The 19,410-nt window shown below is 44.8% G+C and overlaps 1 protein-coding gene across 1 annotated transcript in view; it reads right to left on the reverse strand.

The window, feature by feature from the left end:
- The window catches only part of RYR3 (ryanodine receptor 3), a 550,597-nt gene that overhangs the window by 242,038 nt on the left and 289,149 nt on the right, over window positions 1-19,410 (reverse strand). The window contains 7 exon segments of the mRNA XM_079909615.1: window positions 4,585-4,826; window positions 6,647-6,780; window positions 12,350-12,468; window positions 13,944-14,039; window positions 16,169-16,304; window positions 17,651-17,761; window positions 17,763-17,820. Of these exon segments, the coding sequence (XP_079765741.1) occupies window positions 4,585-4,826; window positions 6,647-6,780; window positions 12,350-12,468; window positions 13,944-14,039; window positions 16,169-16,304; window positions 17,651-17,761; window positions 17,763-17,820 (896 nt within the window).

A 19,410-nucleotide genomic window follows, 5' to 3' on the forward strand; every position in this document is an offset into this window, starting at 1 on the left:
TACAATTTCATTCCATTCATTTACTTTCTGTATCACTTATCTCTTGGGAAGGTGAATTCCTTTGCTTATTCCAATTCTGCAAGGGAAAATGTTGCAAAAAGGGAAGGGTAGGTGTGATTTCCTCCTGTGAAATTGCTCCCTAACCAGTGACGTACTATATAGGCTGCCTTGAGCCAAATTCACCCCCGACTGCAGTTCTGAGAGGCTACGTATGTAAAGGCTACATCAGGAGGGAGAAAATGATAAGAAAAGAGCCATTCCTCCGAAAGGAGAATCACAGTGGCTGGGCTGACTCAGGAGTCTGTAGGGAGGGCTGGGCAGGGCTGAGATGGGGGATGTTTGTACAGCTGTGCTTGAAAGTGACTTCATAGGCTCTGGTGGCTAAAAAGACCGATTAAGGCTGCCCTCCCCCTACCCAGAGAAAAAGCTCATTCATATTCCCAGGATGTCACTTTAAAACTTCCTTTCCCATTCAGCATGGAACCTGGGATCTTTTCCCCCTCAGGATGGGGCTAATCTCATGATCTTGAGTGAGAAACTCTGGACTTGGTCCTTATGATGACGGTTGACTTCATAGACACTGAAGGAAGGGAAATCATATTTACTTTGCATCTAGTGTGTGTCAAAAAATCCACATCCCTCGTTTCATTTAAATTTCCTAAGAGCCTTGTATCATCTTCATTTCGTCTGAGGAAACCAAGTCTCTGAAACCAAGTCTTTTTGCCTGGTTAAAAAACCCAAATAAGTGAAGAGCTGGGATTCAAACCCAGGCATACCTCCAAAGCCATGCTGTTCCTTCTTGAACTTCTCTACTGACAAAGTGTTAAGGGCTCTGCCATTCTTTCCAACTTCGGCAACATCCTCTGTGCTTTAATAAGTAGTTAATGACCAGTTCAAGGCAGTGGCTTAATTTGTGCACATAGATAAGTTTAAAGGTAACGGACCATCCATGTGCCTGCAAATGGCATTACTTTGTTCTTTTTAATGGCTGAGTAATATTCCATTGTATATATGTACCACACCTTCTTTATCCATTCCTGTTGATGGACATTTAGGTTCCTTCCATGTCCTGGCTATTGTAAATAGTGCTTCAGTGAACACTGGGGTGCATGTATCTGTTCCAATTATGGTTTTCTCCGAGTATACGCCCAGGAGTGGGATTGCTGCGTCATATGGTAGTTCTATTTTTAGTTTTTTAAGGAACCTCCATACTGTTCTCCACAGTGGCTGTATCAATTTACATTCCCACCAACAGTGCAGGTGGGTTCCCTTCTCTCCACACCCTCTCCAGCATTTATTGTTTGTAGATTTTTTCATGATGGCCATTCTGACCCATGTGAGGTGATACCTCATTGTAATTTTGACTTGCATTTCTCTAATAATTAGTGATGTTGAACATTTTTTCATGTGCTTTTTGGCCACCTGTATGCCTTCTTTGGAGAAATGTCTATTTAGATCTTCCACCCATGTTTTGATTGGGTTGTTTGTTTTGATATTGAGCTGCATGAGTTTTTTGTATACTTTGGAGATTAACCCCTTGTCTGTTGCTTTGTTTGCAAATATTTTCTCCCATTTCTAGAGACTGTCATACTGAGTGAAGTAAGTCAGACAGAGAGAGACAAATATCGTATGATAACACTTATATGTGGAATCTACAAAAAAGGGTATAAATGAACTTATTTACAAAACAGAAGTAGAGTCACAGATGTAGAAAACAAATTTATGGTTACCAGGGGATAAGGGGGGGAGGAATAAATTGGGAGATTGGGATTGACATATACACACTACTATACATAAAATAGATAACTAATAAGGACCTTCTGTATAGCACAGGGAACTCTACTCAATACTCTGTAATGGTCTATATGGAAAAAGAATCTTAAAAAAAAAAGAGTGGATATATGTATACATATAATTGATTCACCTTGCTGTACACCTGAAACTAACACAACACTGTAAATCAACTCTACTCCAATAAAAAAAAATAAATAAAGGTAATGGACCCGGGCATTTACATCTCAAGGAAAAGAAGAAAAATTGTCAGACCAGTTTCCACTCTCTCTCCCTAGCCACCCTCCATTCCCTCCTGTAGTAAGTTAAAGCGTCACTTCACTTCATTTCTACATCAGACAATTACCCTTTCATCAGATAGTCCAGAATTCACTGCTGTCCTGGTAGAAGCCATTAACAGAAACCTTATTTCTTCTGCTGGAGCACACGATGACATATCCATCTGTAGTGCCTTCTGCTAGATATATGTTCCCTGTGTGCTGCTTGGAGAATTCAGAATGATGCCCAAACCCAAGGAAGCTTTGTGTTTTAGTGAGCATGAAAGGTGCCAATTTTGTAGATGCTGGTTTCTCTACATCTCACCAGATGCTGAAGGCTGAGGGGTGAAGTCCCCCAAATGCACCTATACGGAGTTATATTACTATGTGAATAATATTCAGAGAGCCACAGTCAGCTTTTGAAAAACTGAATCCCAAGCCCCCTTCCCCTGTATTTCCAATCAGATGAGCCCTTGCTAGTAATGACCATGTGGGCTCAGCACATCTGGCTTCCTGGTCTTGAGCGGACAAGAGGAAAGAAGGGAACACTGTACACTCCTGGGCACCGTCCACTCCTGGAACAATACACAACTGGATGGATGTCCACGTCCTGAAATGCACTGACAGCAGCCCTTTCTGGATGTACAACGAGTGGGTCGTCTGTCTCCTGACTCACTGATGTATTTATTCTGCAGACTTTACAAAGGGATATGCCATGGAGGGGCACAGAGGGCTGCAAAATCTAGAAAAGATGGGGTAAGTGTTTTCCTTTGAGAATGGTTAGTTTGTCTTCGAAACTAGGGGCCATTTTGCTTCATCCAAGGGTCTTGGTGACTTCGTATTTCCTTAACCAATCCAGAGTTCTTGTTAGGTGCAGCCTGGGATCCAGAGAATACGCTTGGCTCGTAGTGAGGACAGGGCAGGAGCTGAGTGGCAACCAGCAGGCAGGAGGTAATGATTTTCTCACCTCAATCCCACTCGTTCCCCCACAGATTCAATTTTATCAAACTCAGGAGCTGTAGATGTGTGTGAGCATAAGGACTCCTTCTTTTCAAATCACTTCCCCGGAGACAACTTCCTGAGAGCCTTATGCCATCTGATGATAATCTCGGCTAAAGGCTACTATGACCGTATCACCACGGAAACAGTGGCTCTACGATGCGGCTCTGAGAACCAAGAGGAGAAGATCCATCCCCACCCCCCATGAAAATGGAACCAGGGAAGGTTAAGCTGGGAGGATATGAGAACAAGACTGCCATTTCCCTCTAACCCATCATCCTGCCCTTTTGTACCCACTTTTGTCTGTACCACACTGTCTCCTGGGCCACACAAAAACAGACACAGACGATTTCTTCCCATAAATGATCCCAGATAAAGAAGTACCTAAATACATACGTTTACACCATTCCTAAAAGTTAAAAAATGTTTATACTGAATATAAAACAGCACAAAATTACAAAAAAAACCCATACTGATCAATTGAAAGTAAAGACCAACGATAAGAAACATGTGACCAGGACCTGAGCTACTGGTTTTAGCTGGAAGCTAAGGGAAGAAGGAAAACATGATGGATAATGTAGTTCTCAGATACAAAAGAAAATACATAGTTTTGTCCTGTGGAGACAAACTTTTCCCTGGTACTGGATTTAAGGAGAAATGTGTGTCCTGGTTCCTTATGTAAGAGGCATGCAGTACAACGCTTACCTAAGGAATTTCTATAAGGGACACAGTGTCTCCAGTTGCAGTTTTACAAAAGGTACAGTAAGACACACTGTGGACAACAGATGGGAGGAGTAGAGCTTCTGCTGTGGGTGAAAGCCTGAGGGTTAGTTTTCCATTTTCACCCAGGCAGAAGCCAACCCATTCGTCCACAGGCACAGGCCATGGACATGCTTTGGGGAAGGCATCAATGTCTATATAAAAAAAGGAAGCTTTGAATTCCTTTAAGAGATTAGCATCTACTGTGTGTCAGGCACAGACCCAGACACCTTACAAAGTCTATCATGAAGCAATATGTTGCATCGACAGAATGACGGACTTGTAGTCAGATGTGGATCCGTCCCAGCGTGATTGGGAGTAAGTTAATTAAACATCTTTGTACTCAGTTTCCATGTCTGTGACATGAGATCAATATTATCCACCTTAGGGAGTCACCGTAAGAATGAAATGAGAGAAAAAATGTACAAAAGATATGTAGCCTACTGCCCAGTAAGTAAATGCTCAGTCTTTTTCTCCTTCCCTGTTTACCCATATAATCTTGACAAGTCTATGCAATTAGGATTGTACAGAAGCAGACACTGAGCTTGAGAAAAGTTAAGTAATCTGTACTAGACCATGCAGCTGAAGTGCTAGCTTCATGGTTTAAATGCAGGACAGTCTCATTTCAGATGTGATGCTCTTCCTGCTTAACCACCTGATTAGTTGAGACTTGAGTCTATATCATTTCAACAAGAAGTGACCATCTCAGTTTGAACAATTTGAGCGTCAGTCATCCTCAGGAAGAGATAAGGGGCCAAAGCTTTGGCAAGGTGCTCACCTGACCAAAGGTGAAGTCCATCAAAGCCATAGGAGTACAGGTCATCACCAACACCGTTGCCCCCCCATCCTTCTCCGCCTCCGGGGTATGGGGCATAGCCTGAGGAAGAGGCCCAGCCCACCCGCAGGTGTGTGGGCTCTGCTGTGAGGAAGGGGTCCACCTGGTCGATGATTAGCTCGAAGTACCACTTCTTGTACTGTGCTGAGCCCTCAGCGACTCCCAGGAAGATGTTTGGCCGAATACTGAAATTAAACATGGGACAGGTGGCATCAACAGACTCTTAAGAAGTAAAAAAGCAAATTGAACGAGACCATAGGAAGCATCGGCCCATGTAAACCAAGGGCAAGAGCAATTTTGTGATTTTTATCTTGTTCTAAAGTACAAAAAGCTTCGAGCCTCCAACACTGGATCAAGTTCTTAGTGGGAGGTGTCAGGACAACATTAATTCCCTTATAAAATATAAAGGATATCTCTTCAAATATTCTATTCAAGGCAACCAACATTTACGGAGTGCCATCCACAGGTAAAGATGATGAACACATCATACAGAGTTGTATGATTACAGACCCTTGTTTCTTCTCTAAGTGAAAGAACTGACTCACTCAAGTTCCATCTTCTGGTAAATTGGTTTAAGGACCCCCAAACCATTTTCATAGCATCAGCTTTTCCCCCTAGGCCTTATTAATAACAATGGCCTCTTGAAAGCATTAAGAAGTCACTATTAGAAATAATCCAGACAGAGAAAGAGAAATACTGCATGGTATCAATTACCTGTGGAATCTTAAAAAAAAAAAAAAGAAAAAACAAAAGAAAAAGTCCAACTCCTAGAAAGAGCAGAAAAGTGGTTTCCAGAGAGCAAGGGTAGGGTTGGGGGGATAGGGAGAGATTGGTAAAAGGGCGCAACGTTCACTTATAAGATGAATAAAGTCTGAGGATTTAACATGGTGACTATAGTTGATAACACTGTATTGTATAGCTGAAATTCACTAAGAGAGTAGAACTCACACGTTCTCATTAAAAAAAGAATGGTAAATGTGTGAGGTGCTTGGATGTGTTAATTAACTCGATGGGGAGAATCCTTTCACAATGTATATGTGTACCAAACCATCACATCGTATATTTTAAATATCTTACACTTCTGTTTGTCAATTACACCTCACTAAAGCTAAAAAAAAATTCAAGCTTGATGACAAAAAAGGTGGAGGGGGTGTGTGGAGACATGACTATTAGGCAACTTTGTCAAGGGATAGAGGTTTGAATGTATCCAGCAGAAATGGTTAAAAAGCTTGGCACAAACTACTTGGAGTTGTCCTGGTTGGAATCCTACTCTTAGAGGTCCACTGGCCTGGGCTGGGGCTATGTCAGTTTCGGGTTCACAGGGGAAAAACGAGACTGGTACCCAGCAGAAAGTCTGTGTGATGCTTGCAGACCAGAGCCTGCTCTACACTTCTGAGGGGAGGTTCTTTTCTCACATTGCAGGGTAGAGAGCGGGTCTAGGTGGAAAGTTGCTGAAGTTGGTCCCTAGTCCAGGCCCAGTGAGTTCATGACTCCCATGTGGCCGCATGTATGGACCAGTAGGCCAGGGTTCTGCATGGGCCCGTGAACTTCATCCTGGCCTTCACAGATGGCCCTGGGGTAAACGGCCACGTGCCAGAGGACACAAGAAATCATGGTCTCAACATGGGACATCCACTCTATTAAAAGATTTTTAGAAAAAAGTGTTGGTACAGCAAAATAAAAATAAATACGTTAGGAAGAAGGTATAAGAGATGCATTAATATTTAATATAAAACATGGTAGACCCCTCTCTCAAGGCCAAATTCTTTAGCTCTCAGATGGTATATTTACTCTACCTTTGGCTGCTTTACAGGAGAAGTTTGAGAAACTCAGCTGAAGGGATTGGAGTACAAGGCCCTGAAAAAGTACACATTTGCCTGGTCTCGTCTTACGCGGCTGCATCAGCACAGAAATGATGGGCAGGTGGCTTTGGAGTTGAGATCAGCCCTCTTCCTTTCCTTTCTGGGGACAAGATGGGCATTTGGAATGACGGTGGTGGCCTTACCTTGTCACATCGTTAATGAGCCGCGTCTGCAGGAGCAGGTTTCTCTGGGGCAGCAAGTTGTCACAGATCAGATTCTGGTTGGCTCTCACTGCGACCCCATTGCAGAGACAGAGGGAACACAGCACATCCAGAACCTGCAGCAGGACACACGCCGCCAGACCTTAGGACCCCTGGGAGGGCACAGCAGGCAGGACCTGATGGCCACAGCACGTGAAGGAAGCAGGTCTCGTGAAGGTGGGGGCCAGGTGACAGGTGCGAGGACCTGTTTAGAGTCAAGAAAGCTGCACCTGTCTCACCAGGCATGAGTGAGGGATGCCCGGGAGCCTGCTGCCCCTCGGGAAAATGAGGCTGGGCTTCTTTCTAACTGCTCTGCCCTAGTCTTGTGCCCCATCCCTCCAAACTAGGCATGGCACCTGTGCTCACTGTTCTGTTAAAGTGGGTAAGAGTCTGAGCTCTGAAGACAGCCTGTCTACGTTAATATCCCAGCCGGGGCCAGGACTAGGGAGAGGTGAGTCATCTAGGGCACAAAACCCAGGCACAACTTCCTCTCAGGGTAGGTGCTAGAAGGCCCTCTGTGGGCCTCAAGCTGACACTTGTGCTCCTGCCTGGCCCTGGGGGCCCTCTGCAGAAGATCAGTAGGCATTCATACAGTGCTTCCTGAAACACACTGCGATTCCCATTTGGCTACGGTCCCTTGCTCAGAGCAGGCTTGGGACTCACGTGGGTGGGGTAGAGAGGAGAGCAGGGCAGATTCCGAGTCTTGGGTCTCTTGCTGTGATATTATCAAAGTTCACTAAGATACCCTTATATTCCCAGAAAGCCCGATTCAAAAACATTTCACCTACCGTTTCTTCCCCTTAGAGTGACAGCAAACCACAAGAGCAAGCAAACCAGGCGGCCCCTGAATCTACCAGACCCGTCGTGCACTGTCCCTAATCCACATTGTTCTCCAGCCACCTGGGAAGTGGGAACAGTCTCTGGCCGCTTCCGCCACGTGCTGGCCTGTCTGCCCCGCCTCCTTGTGCTGCGGCCTGATTCATACAGATTTTGTGTTCCTATCGTGGCAGAGCAAGCTGCTGGGCCAGGCACTCTCCTCCCTCTCCCCGCTACGGGGAGGACTGTGCAAACAGCAGGGGCTAAATAACGGCCTGTGGCAGGCTGGGCTGACAGGGAGGGGGCAGCCGCAGTTCAGTCTCACAAAGTGACCACCGAAGACTCAATGCTTGGTGGGGTTGGATGGCTTCAGGTTGTTGATGGCATTTGTATCCATAATTCTCACAAACTAATTTTCTACCTGACTCCCTGCATGTCAATTTCATTCCAGATAAATACAAAGTACAATTACGGGACAAGCAGAAAAGAACCCCAAAGGCAGTTTTACGGAGGATTCTCACCATTACCACTCCATGAAACATATTGACTGTGGCACTGGAAATCCAGAGGATAATTTCCCACTCTAAGAAAAGAGCCATAGATGGCCAGGAAATTAAATACTTATCATCCAGCCTATCACACATTTTCATCTGTTTTGCCTTGGAGTGACAGCTGTAGGAGCCTTGCTGTCACAGCCGGAAGAAAAGCAGAGCTTAATCCACATACAATAGGAACAGTGAGAAGAAAAAAGCCTCGGTGAAAAGCGCACAGACTAAGGGAGTAGTATGTCGCCTACAAATAAATGATGCCATAAATGTGCTGACATCGTTCAGGCTTTGTTTTAGAAGGCATTTCTTTGGGTAAAATGGGAAATAGGGGCAAACTCCCTTTTCTGAAAAAGTTTAAATGGGTTCTTTTAAAAGTGAAGGGTGCCGGCAATTCCGCTCCTGGGCATATACCTGCAGAAAACCATAATTCAAAAAGATACATGCACCCCAATGTCCACTGCAGTGTTGTTTACAATAGCCAGGACATGGAAGCAACCTAAATGTGCATCGACAGAGGGATGGATAAGAAGATGTGATACGTATATACAATGGAATATTACTCAGCCATAAAAAAGAATGAAATAATGTCATTTGCAGCAACATGGATGGACACAGAGATGACATACTAAGTGAAGTAAGTCAGACAGAGAAAGACAAATATCATATGATATGACTCATATGTGAAAACTGATTTTTTAAAAATGATATAAATGAACTTATTTACAAGACAGAAACAGACTCACAGATTTCAAACACAAATTTATGGTTACCAAAAGGGAAACGCGGAGAAGGGGATAAATTAGGAGCTTGGGATTAACACCTACACACTACTATATAAAAAATAGATAACCAACAAGGACCTACTGCACAGCACAGGGAACTCCATCCAATATACTGTAATAACCTACATGGGAAAAGAAACTGAAAAAGAATGAATATGCGTATACCTGTAACTTAATCACTTTCTGTACACCTGAAACTAACACAACATTGTTAATCAACTATACTCCAATAAAATTTTTAAAAAAGTGAAGGGAGTATAGATGGGCCAGTCCACGTGGGGGACATGCACACAGTGCTAGGGGTCATCTGTACTTTCTGACAGAGAGGGAGCATCCCAGTGACCTCTGGGATGAGTGGCTGGCTGTGGCAGGTACTGCCCGGTGGTCACCAGACTCTGCCTTCTTGTCCTGAGCAGAGAGGCTACATTTCCCAGCCTTCCTTGCAGTTCTGTGGGGTCATGTGACTGAGTTCTGTCCAGTGGAAAGTGGTGTATGTGATGTACACTGCTTTCAGGCCTAGCCCCTACCCTCCCTCTCTCTTTCCAGCTGGATGTGGAGATCCAAGGAAGGATTACAAATCCCAGGGGTCTCCTTATTGGGATCCAGCAGCGCTGGCCTCACCTAGGAGCTTGCCAGAAGTACAGATGCTCAGACCTACCCCCGGACTTACCAGATCAGAGCCTTCATTTTATCACGATTCCCAAGAGATTCATAAACACATGACAGTCTGTGAAGTCCTGTCCTGGGGGACAGTGGGGCCGCTACACAGAAGGAGCCTGTGTTTCTGAACGACCACACAGCACGGAGCCCTCCCACTGGCCGGCCTCAGACAATGACTTCACTGTGAGAATTTGGGGTTGTCTGTCTTAGGCATCAGGCTCCTCTAATCTGTACACTGGCCCAACTTGAGAATTTCCCTGGCCCACTTTGTGGATTCATTTGCTACTTAGTTGTACTCATTTTCATCAAAGACACCACATTTCATCTAAGATCCTCTCTTGTGCTTTTAATCTCCATTAGTCACTACCCCAGACACAGGCTCCTGGGGGAATTCTGCTTTAAAGGTAAGAACTAGGTATTGTACATCCATGGACATATCATTTGGCTGTTGCAGTTTTGTCCTCAGACTTATCTATAAAAACAATTTAAAAAAATGCAAAATGTACTTAATTCTGTGAATTTTTGGTCAAGTTGTATATTTGAGAAATGAGTGCTTTGCTGCCCCTGAGGAACAGATTCTGTCCTCGCTGTGGATGCGCGAACTGGGTGGTTGGGAACGCGTCTACATTGGCTGCCTGGGAACTCGGAGGTGATTTTATGGAGCTACTGTAGGTCTGTGGGAGTTAATGGTTTGCTTCCCTGTGCTCTCTTCTGCACCGCCCCCTCCTGCCCCAAATCCCCACCCCAGGTTAACTTTTCAAGTCTGATTTATACCTTCTCAGGACCAATGATATTACTACTTTACCATGTATGTTTCTCACAGTGGCTCCAAATCCTTGTGAAACAAAGAAGATAATAAAACATATTAATCTGTGATAACACTGAGCAGGTTTGGAGTAAGGTAGGTTGTGGGGGGACAAGTGAAAAGGGTATAGTTTGCTTTTATTATTACATGCTTACTCCATGGAAGAATTAGAGGGTAACTGTTATAATTTTCAGTAATTGTTCTTTTTACCCAATAACATTGGTGCTACCAACATAGTAAGTGTGTTTCTTACTACTAATAGCCATCTGTGGGATGAGATGAGACTTGTACGTATATATGAGCTACCAGCCAATCATTCAAGGTGAGACAGGAGTAGATTCTGGCTCTACGCATCCACTCCTCTAATTCATTCATTACACCTTCAACAAACATGGATTAAATGCCTGTCGTGTATAACGTATGAGCTGGGCACTATGGGGTTTACAAGGTCCCTGCTGTAAAGGAACTGAATCTCTGAGAGAAGTATACACGTAATATAAGGAAAGGCAGAGTGAAAACACCATGTAACAGTGTGCACAGTTGTACAAGGATTGAGGAGAGGAGATCATATCCAACTGGGATTCAGAAAAAGCTTCATGGAGGGGGTGGCATCTGAACTAAGTTTTGAAGACAGATACAGTTTTGATGGTTTCTGGAAAAGCTGAAAGAAGCCATCGCAAAGCTGGTTATTTACTAAGTGTGTTCTGATCGTAAAGCAGCCCTGGGAGCGACGAAACGAGGGCAGCTTTCCTGTCTGAGGGCTCCTCTTGACATGTGCCCATAGCTCGTGGCTCAGGCCACAGGTTACTCGGGTGCTCATCAATTACCCTCATTACACTTTGCAGACAGGAAGGAACATGTTGGAACGTAGCGAAGCTGGGCTGAAGCAGGGGCCTCATGCCTGCTTTTGATTTACCACATTTGGGAAAGCAATGACAGCCCCCAGATATTTCTTTTTGTTCTCTGCCAGGCAATTTCACAGATGCTAAGGACCACAGCTCTTTTTTGTTGTTTCCTAAGGACGATACATGTCATCCAAGCAGGGCTACGGAGTCTTGTTCTCCTGGACCACCTGAGACACGTCTCCGATGTGCAGCGCCCCCATCTGATGGCGAGCAGAGAGGGCCAGTGACCACGCTGGGTTCTCTCCCCTCCACATGAGCCCAGCGGCCATCCCTCACATCCAATTATGCCATCTGCTCTTGAAATGCACCCCCTCAGCCTCGGAGTACCTGCCTGCTCGCTAACAAGTCATCACGGCAACCCCCATATATGGGGCAGATGTCGAAGGGTCAAGATAAGACATATTTTAATAGACTTTCCCGAGATCATTGTGGCTTAGAGATATAATGTCATAACAATGGAGATGTTAGAACTTTAAGAGACCTCAGAAATACTTGATATAGCATTCCACCTTCATAAGTGAGCTGGCGATGGCTCCGTTTTATGGCTGAAATGACTGGGGCGCAAGGTCACACACCTGTTTTGTATCAGAGGGAGAGCCCCACAGCTCGCCCCCTCCGGCTTGTTCACGCAGATCCACTTACTTCACCTGGTTTGACTCACGGCAAGTCTGATTTCATTTAAGAACATGCCATGTTGCCAAGACTTTCTACATTATTCTAAATCTGATTTTTCTACAGCTTCTTTACAAAGCTTGGTATTAGCTGTTTCACTACTAAGGCTCTTGGACCCGAGGGTGGGCGCGAATCCTGCAGCTGGCCTTGTATGGGCTTGAGTACCCCACACACAGCCAGCTGTGGGTTAAGGGGTAATGATGAGCCAGGCTCGGGAAGCTGGTGGAAACTGAGGGGACCACCCAAGACCCAGCGTGACTGGCTCGGAGTGTGCTCCTAGGGAGGAAGGGTCCTTCAGGACCTCAGTTTCCAAAGGTAGTATCATTATTATTATTTTAAATCAAAGCCAAGAAAGAGAGTAGTCAACATCCTCTCAGTAACACAGAACGCTTATTAAGCGGCAGAAAGGGAAAAGCCAGGTAAAGTTAATCACCGTTTGGGGTTCCTTCTATACCCACCTTGTGATTTCGCCCGTGCTTATCCAACAGGGAGATGATTGACTTGATGTGGCCTTCCGCTATCAGGTTTAAGGCTTCTGGGCTTTCAATCAGGATGCAGTGCAAAACTTCCAAGATACCTACGCGAATACCACAAAAACCATTTGGACATTAAATAACCTGCAGAGCTGACTATAATTAGAAACCTGAGGGTGAAAGGACCATCCTGAGTGAACAGAGTATCATCATTTCTTTGAATCTATTAAATACTTCCAGCCAGAAGAAAAATGCAGCCACCTCGGATGGCTCACTTCAGGAGCCCCTGAGGTCAACCAGTCTGTAATTCAGAAGTGAGTTTATTCATCACTAACCCCATCTCCCTCTTCCTGGACAAAGCCAGGATCCTTCTGTGTAGAGAAGCAGCTTTAAAAGAGAATTCTTAATTTGATCAAACCAAACACTACTTAATTTAAAAACAGATAGAAAATGGGATACTTAGTTTACTATAAATTCTAAAGGCCATTCAAGTAATTTAGAAAATAGTCTGAGGGTTCCTTGAATAAGAATTTTTCTAGGAATCATCCCAGAATTTTATTTTAGATGCACTGGTATGTCAGTAAACTATAAGCTCACAAATAAAGGCTATTTGGCTTTGTGCCCTTTCCTGAGCCCACTGGATGGTTTTCTGTATTAAGTGAAGGTTGAAGAAAAACTAACAGGTGCCCTTGCAGCCTAGCACCTACAGGGTTAACACCGGAGTGGAAATGCATGGGAAGTAGTTGGCCAATATCTTTATTGGTTCTATTGAGAAGATTCCTCTTGATTCTGTTTCTTTCAAGGTTTTCATAAATTACCCTAAAATGTAGTCTGGCCCATGGGTGGAGGCACTGAAGAAAACAGAGGCTTTGGAAGAAGACATATGTAGGTGGATGGTCCTGGAGGAGCCTTGCCTTGGCCTGTCCAAGCTCCTGCCATCTCTAGACGATGAAAAGAGCATTAAAAACCTTTTAGCTTCCCAGATGGGGGCGCACACCTTTCACGTTCTCTCATCTCTGAGGAAGCAAACTGCAGAGCCTCAGGGCATGGTCACTTACCAACGATGACCACTCTTCTTTACTCAAATTCTCTGGGAGTCACCACAAAGGGCTCCAGATAGGATGTTAAGGGTGATTCAGGGGGTATGAGGATTTTCATTTCCTCTAAGTTCTTGGTCATCCTTCAGACCTGCTTCTAACCAAAGAGTTGAGAGCACTACGTCCAGACAGGGTTTAGAAACCCAGAGAGTAACAGTCCAAGTAGCATTTAGAAGGGGACCAGCACCCTGGGGTGGGCAGAGTGCGAGTCAAGAACCCAGAGGGTGGAGATGAAGGCAAAAAGTGAAAAATGAAGCAGAAAAGGAAAGATATTTGAAGCATGGGTTCAAGTTGTTCAATAAAGTTATAAGAGTGCCAGGAAAATTTAGGACTTTATATTTCTTTTCGTTGAAGTAATTATTGAGGATTGCTTGCAATCCAGTGGAAAAAAGAATTGTTCAGAGATTCAACTTGGTTTTCTTTTTTTTAACAGAAATTGAAAAACCCCACCTTCTCCAGTTATGTTTCCTATCACATCTTACCTGAGGAAGATTCTAGTCTGTCCAATTTGCTGATTAGCCAATCAAGGTTATTGGAGAATTGAGCGCAATTGTTTCTGTTTCCACGAATGAGAGCAGCTGTGAACAAGAACACATTTGATCATGCAGGTTAAAGGGCACAGTGATGGGCCTGAGAACCTGGGGTGCTGTTCAATACTCCACCTGCTTAGCAACTAAAAAGAATAGAGTAACACTCTTCCCCTCCCAAGCCCTTTGATACAATCCTGTTTCTACATTTTGGAGAGTAAAATATCTACCATTCACTCAAATATTTTCAGAGATTCTACTGTGTACCAGGCATCTGTCTACTTGCTGGGAATAAAGCAGTGGGAATGCGACAAGATTCCCTGCCTCCGTGAAACAGGAGAGAGAGACAATATACACACAAATTAATAAAATCACTTCAGATGGTGATAAGCAAGAAAATAATATCTGCTTGGTTACTGGCTTAAGAATTCAATTTCCTCTAATGTTTTCTTAAATCGAGCTAGAGACCTGCTATTCTTCAGTGCTAAAGGAAGGCATGCAAATGAACACAACTGAAAAGGCTGGTTAAACTAATAGGCAAGTCATAACAAAACATGAAACTCTAAAATATCTAAAACACATCAGTACATGACAGTGGTTCCCAAAGTGTATCCCTGGAGAGGAATGTCAGTATCACCTGAGAACTTGTTAAAAACACAATTTCACTGGCCACAATTTCTCTGGCCAGATCTACTGAACCAGAAACTCTGGGGATGGGGCCCAACATCTGTGTTTTAACCAGCCCTCCAGCTGATTCTGGTGCTTGTTCATTATCTGAGGACCACTGGTAGGTGATACTGTAAAGGGAGAGAGAGAATATGCTGTCATTAGATTTCCACCTATCTAGACCAAGTAAACTTCCCTCCATAGGCCTGTACTGTAGATGCAACTCTGGAATAAGTCCATGTAAGTTGACTGGCCCCCAAGTAGCCCGTTCTTCATGCTGTTGGCTTTCAAAGACTGCGGGTTTGACAGATGTTTGTAAGGTACTTGGATAAGGAAATGTCTTCCTCAGGACCTCTGCTTTGTACCTCCACGGTCACTGGAGGGCAGAATTCAGTCTGAGCTCCTACCCCACTTTTCGGGTTGGCCCTAGCAAGGGATTAACCTCGAGGCTCTGGGGTCAGGCTGTCTGGGCTCAAAACAGTTCCATCACTTACAACATGTGTGACCTCAGATAAGTTATGAGCATTTCTGAGCGTCTGTTTCTTCATCAATAAATTGGTACCTACACCTCACAGTGTTGCTCTGTGGATCAAAAAGAGATACTCTACTGCCTGGCATACAGAACTCAACAAACGTTAGCTATTATTGTAATAATGACTACTGAGTTCAAGCCACATCACTACAAAATGTTAGAGTTGGAAGAGACTTTATGAGGTCACTAACTAAAGCGGCAATCGAATCTGCCTGACCCTTGACATGGAGAATGAGTCTAACCTGACTCCTCTGGCCTCCCGTCTGGCCCGCTCAGCTTTCCATGGGCTTCCTCTCAATGGGGCATTTACATCACAGCGAAGTACTAAAATACTGCTATGTTACCATGGCTGAGCCATTACTGGTGGCCACCTTCTTGCAGAGGCTGATGCTGTCTTCCTCCTGCAGCCTGGCAGCCTGGGCCCATGTGATGGCATCAGTGACAGCAGGCACCGGAAGGTCACCATACACTCACAATTGTGAAAAGAAAGGCTGGATGCTGGGACATCCCTACTCTTTGCCTTTTTCTTTCCACCAAAATGAAATAAGGAACAGGCCAAAGCAGCAGGAATCATGACGGCTCAACAGGTGGACAGTGAAAGGGCACACAGTCGAGGGTAAACATCCTCAAACTGCAGGTGTCAAAGATCTAGAACTGGAGGGTACCTGAAACGTATTTTTGTCTTGCTCCCTCATTTTAAAGATGAAGCATTGAGGTTCGGGGAGTGTGACTGTTAAGGGTTTCACAGGTAGTTTTGGCAAAACTGATTGCTATTTGCTTCTACTCGCTGACATCTTGCTGTCCGTTTGGAAAGTACGATACGCTACCAGTTAACAGAATGAATGGCTGGCTTAGAATCAAATGATTTAACAAAAGCTTCCAAAGAATGAGGCTGGATGACAGCCTTAGCTCGTCCCATGGAAATACCTACAGACCACCCTTGGCCACCTTCCCAGGGAGAGGGCTCTGGGTATGTACTTACCCAGCAATTTGTAGAGGAGGTTCAGAATTTCCTTCCAGGCCATCCCACTCTCCTCCCTGGCAATCCCTGTGAAGTGCGCTATGCTATTGTAGATATTTAAGCGATCAATGCAGTTTAACACAAGGGCCAACATTCCCTGTGAAGGTGAGTTGGGCAAAAAGAAAAAATACTTGATTAAGATCATGGGATCCCTTTTGTTCGTTCCTCTCCAATATCGTTCACCTTTTAAAGCCGATGACGCTAATATGCAAAAAGACCTTCATGGTGCCAGTTTGGATGTTGTTGTTTCCTCCCCAAAACAAAACATGCATTTTTATGCCTCAGAGACCTAAATAGCATCCATTTGGGGAGTATCAGCAGTCTCCTCTGACGGGTTTGCTCCCCACGTGTTTTAACTCAATCCAAGGACATACTGAGGAAGGGGGAGCATGAATGAGTCTCACAGAAGCCTGCCCTGTGTCAGGTGTGAAATGATTCTGACTCACCCAGAAACAGCCCTGGATATAGGACCTATTTTTCTCTTAGATGCACAAGACATCTCCCCATCCCCTTGAAAAGAGGTGGAATTTACAGACAATAAGACTAAAAGAGGATTTTAAACTACTTCTCAGCTAATTTACAATACCATGCCACCCAGTAAAAATATCGGTGCCCAGCTGTTCTTAAAGAGCAGGAGGGAGGTGTTAAGTGTAGTTTCAGCAGACCTATAAGGCACACAGAATGTTCCCCCAGCCAAAGTCTGCTCACATCAGAAAGCTGGGTAGGGACGGGGTCTACTTCCCATGCCATCAACTTTGGAAACGCCCAAGGGACGAGCCCTGTCCCCAGGAATGGGGGGCTGCAGGAATATGACCATGGCCTTCAAATTAGTGCCAAATCATCACGTCCAAGTTCAGAAAAGGCATGTGACTTGTCTAAGGACACACACAGCCAGGGATGGAGCCAGAACTAGGGCCAGGGTCCCTAGAGCCCCAAGTTAGCATTTCCCCTATATCCGGGCCCCATCCCAAGTGACTTAGAGGCTCAAGTTCGACTTGAGACATAGCAGCATCTGTATCTCTCAAACCAGCTCCTCAGGCATTTCTGATGTGGTGGAACCTCGGCATCTGTATTTTTCCAACAAGTTTCCAGGGTAATTCTGACACCTTCCAAAATGTGGTGATCACAGCCAATGCCATACGCTCATAGTTGAGATTTATGGAAGATGAATTTTGGATACATAGGTGACACTGAGGCTTTAAATTAATCTGGTTTGAACGTGCCAACATACAAGCACGACAATGTTCACTGCTAATGTGCTCAGGGGTGCCTACAGGGAAGGGCGGCTTCCAGGGAATCCTTTTCTTTCCAGCTTCCTCTCTCTCGTTCTCTGTCTCTTTCTTAAACACGTGCATGCATGGAGACAAGGCTAAATTGTAGTCATTGGGGGTACTTTAGCTCTGGACACAAAGAGAATCTCAATTTCTAACGTTTTGGACTTACCTCTTCCTTGAAAAGATTCTGTCTGTTTTTGAGTGAGCGGAGCTTGTTCTGCCTGTCCTCATGCTGCATCTCCTCCTCCGGGGGCTGGAAGTAGGCGATCAAGTCGTGTAAGGGTCTGCAGGACCTCTTCTATCGGCAGGGTGACAGGGGCTGCTGTGCGGCTGTTTCCACTAAAACCACAAATATGGACGCGGCTCAGGCAGTGGGTCCCCAGCAGGGCTCTGACAAGTGTCCACTAGGTTCTGGCTCCTCCCTGCCCCACTCTGGGCACACGGACTGCTGCCTGGGCTAGTCGCTGTACAGATGACCACAAATTGTAGTTTGCCGACAAACAGAGCAAAGGGAGAGGACTTCTGATTCAATGTTAAAGCCATTTCATATATCAAGGGAAATGACCCTTGGCTGTCTGCCATCATTTTTCCTTTTTAAGTGGAAACACGTTTATAAATAATAAACGTATTAACCCATAGCTCTTTTAGACTCTCACACGTTCTAGGAACAGGTTAAGCATTGGCTGGAAGGGGCTTCATCAGTAGATCTCTTCCCCCATCTACATCTTTGTCTTCTGTCTCTCTCCATGCATCTTTGTGATACCTCTGCGTGTGTTTTTCTCTTCATATTTGTGTGTGTGCAGGCACCCCATGTGTTCTGTGTGTGTGCTTCCCCACCCCATTTGTTGATGTCTCCCTTGCTCTCTGTATCTGTCTCTCTCTCCTTCCTCTGTGTGCCCTTCCTCTGTTTATCTGCCTCTCCCCTAGCGTCCCATCTCTCAACATCCTTCCTCTCTGTCTCAACATCCCCATCATCTCCCTCACTTGCTCTGCTGTGTTCCTCCCATCCTGTATGTGTGTCCATCTGACTCCCTCTGTCATAATTTTCCAAACAAATCTTATAATTAAATCCTTTCAACACAGAGAGACCACAAACCTCCACAGATGACAAAATGACCCTTCATTTTCCCACCTCCTTGAGAGGGGGACACCAGTGAGCCTTTCAGAGGCCAAGGCTAGGAAGAGGAAGGGGGAAATGGACCCAGCCCCCGTGGAACTGCATCTGTGGCCCCAGCAGAATGGGAACTGATTCCATGTGTAAATAACATCAGGGTTTTTCCTCGGTGGTCGATTTCTAATGAGCTGTCCTTTCATTTACAGCAGATTCGCTTATATATCAGTCTGGACACATGCTAAGAAAAGATCGTGATCTAGGCCTAAAGCAAAGGCTTACGAACAAGCCCTGAAAACACTCAGGTTATGAGGTAATGATAATTCCATTATTGTATAAAAATGCCAAGTGCACATGATGAGAGAAGAGTGAATTACAGGCAGGAGGTATTTCTCTGCAGTGTGTCCTCTGGCCCATGGCAGGTGCTCAGGAAATGGTTATTAATGACTCTCCAGGACATTATTGGACACAGAGACAGTGAGGAAGAGAATCCCATGTGGATATGAGGTGAAGGTTTGGGAACAAAAACCCAATCAGAAATGACTCCCCAATTCTAGATTCAGTGAAGAATGAATTCATTTTCCTCAATATTTCTGGTCTAGTTGCAGAGTTTGTTTTTCTCTCTCCCTCTCTTTTCTTTTTTTCTTTTGAAATATTTTGCATTTACTAGAGATACTCATGCCAGTTTAGAGAAAAGTGTGTTTGTTTCTTCATCTGATAAGAAATGAGGATGAAACAAGAGGTTTGTAGGCATTTCTGTAGCTTGATGGGGCAGCGAGCGCATTGCTACAGAGGGTTGGAAAGCCCAGGGACTCAGG

This window comes from Stenella coeruleoalba, assembly GCF_951394435.1.
Source record: "Stenella coeruleoalba genome assembly, chromosome: 2".
Taxonomy (NCBI): Eukaryota; Metazoa; Chordata; class Mammalia; order Artiodactyla; family Delphinidae; genus Stenella; species Stenella coeruleoalba.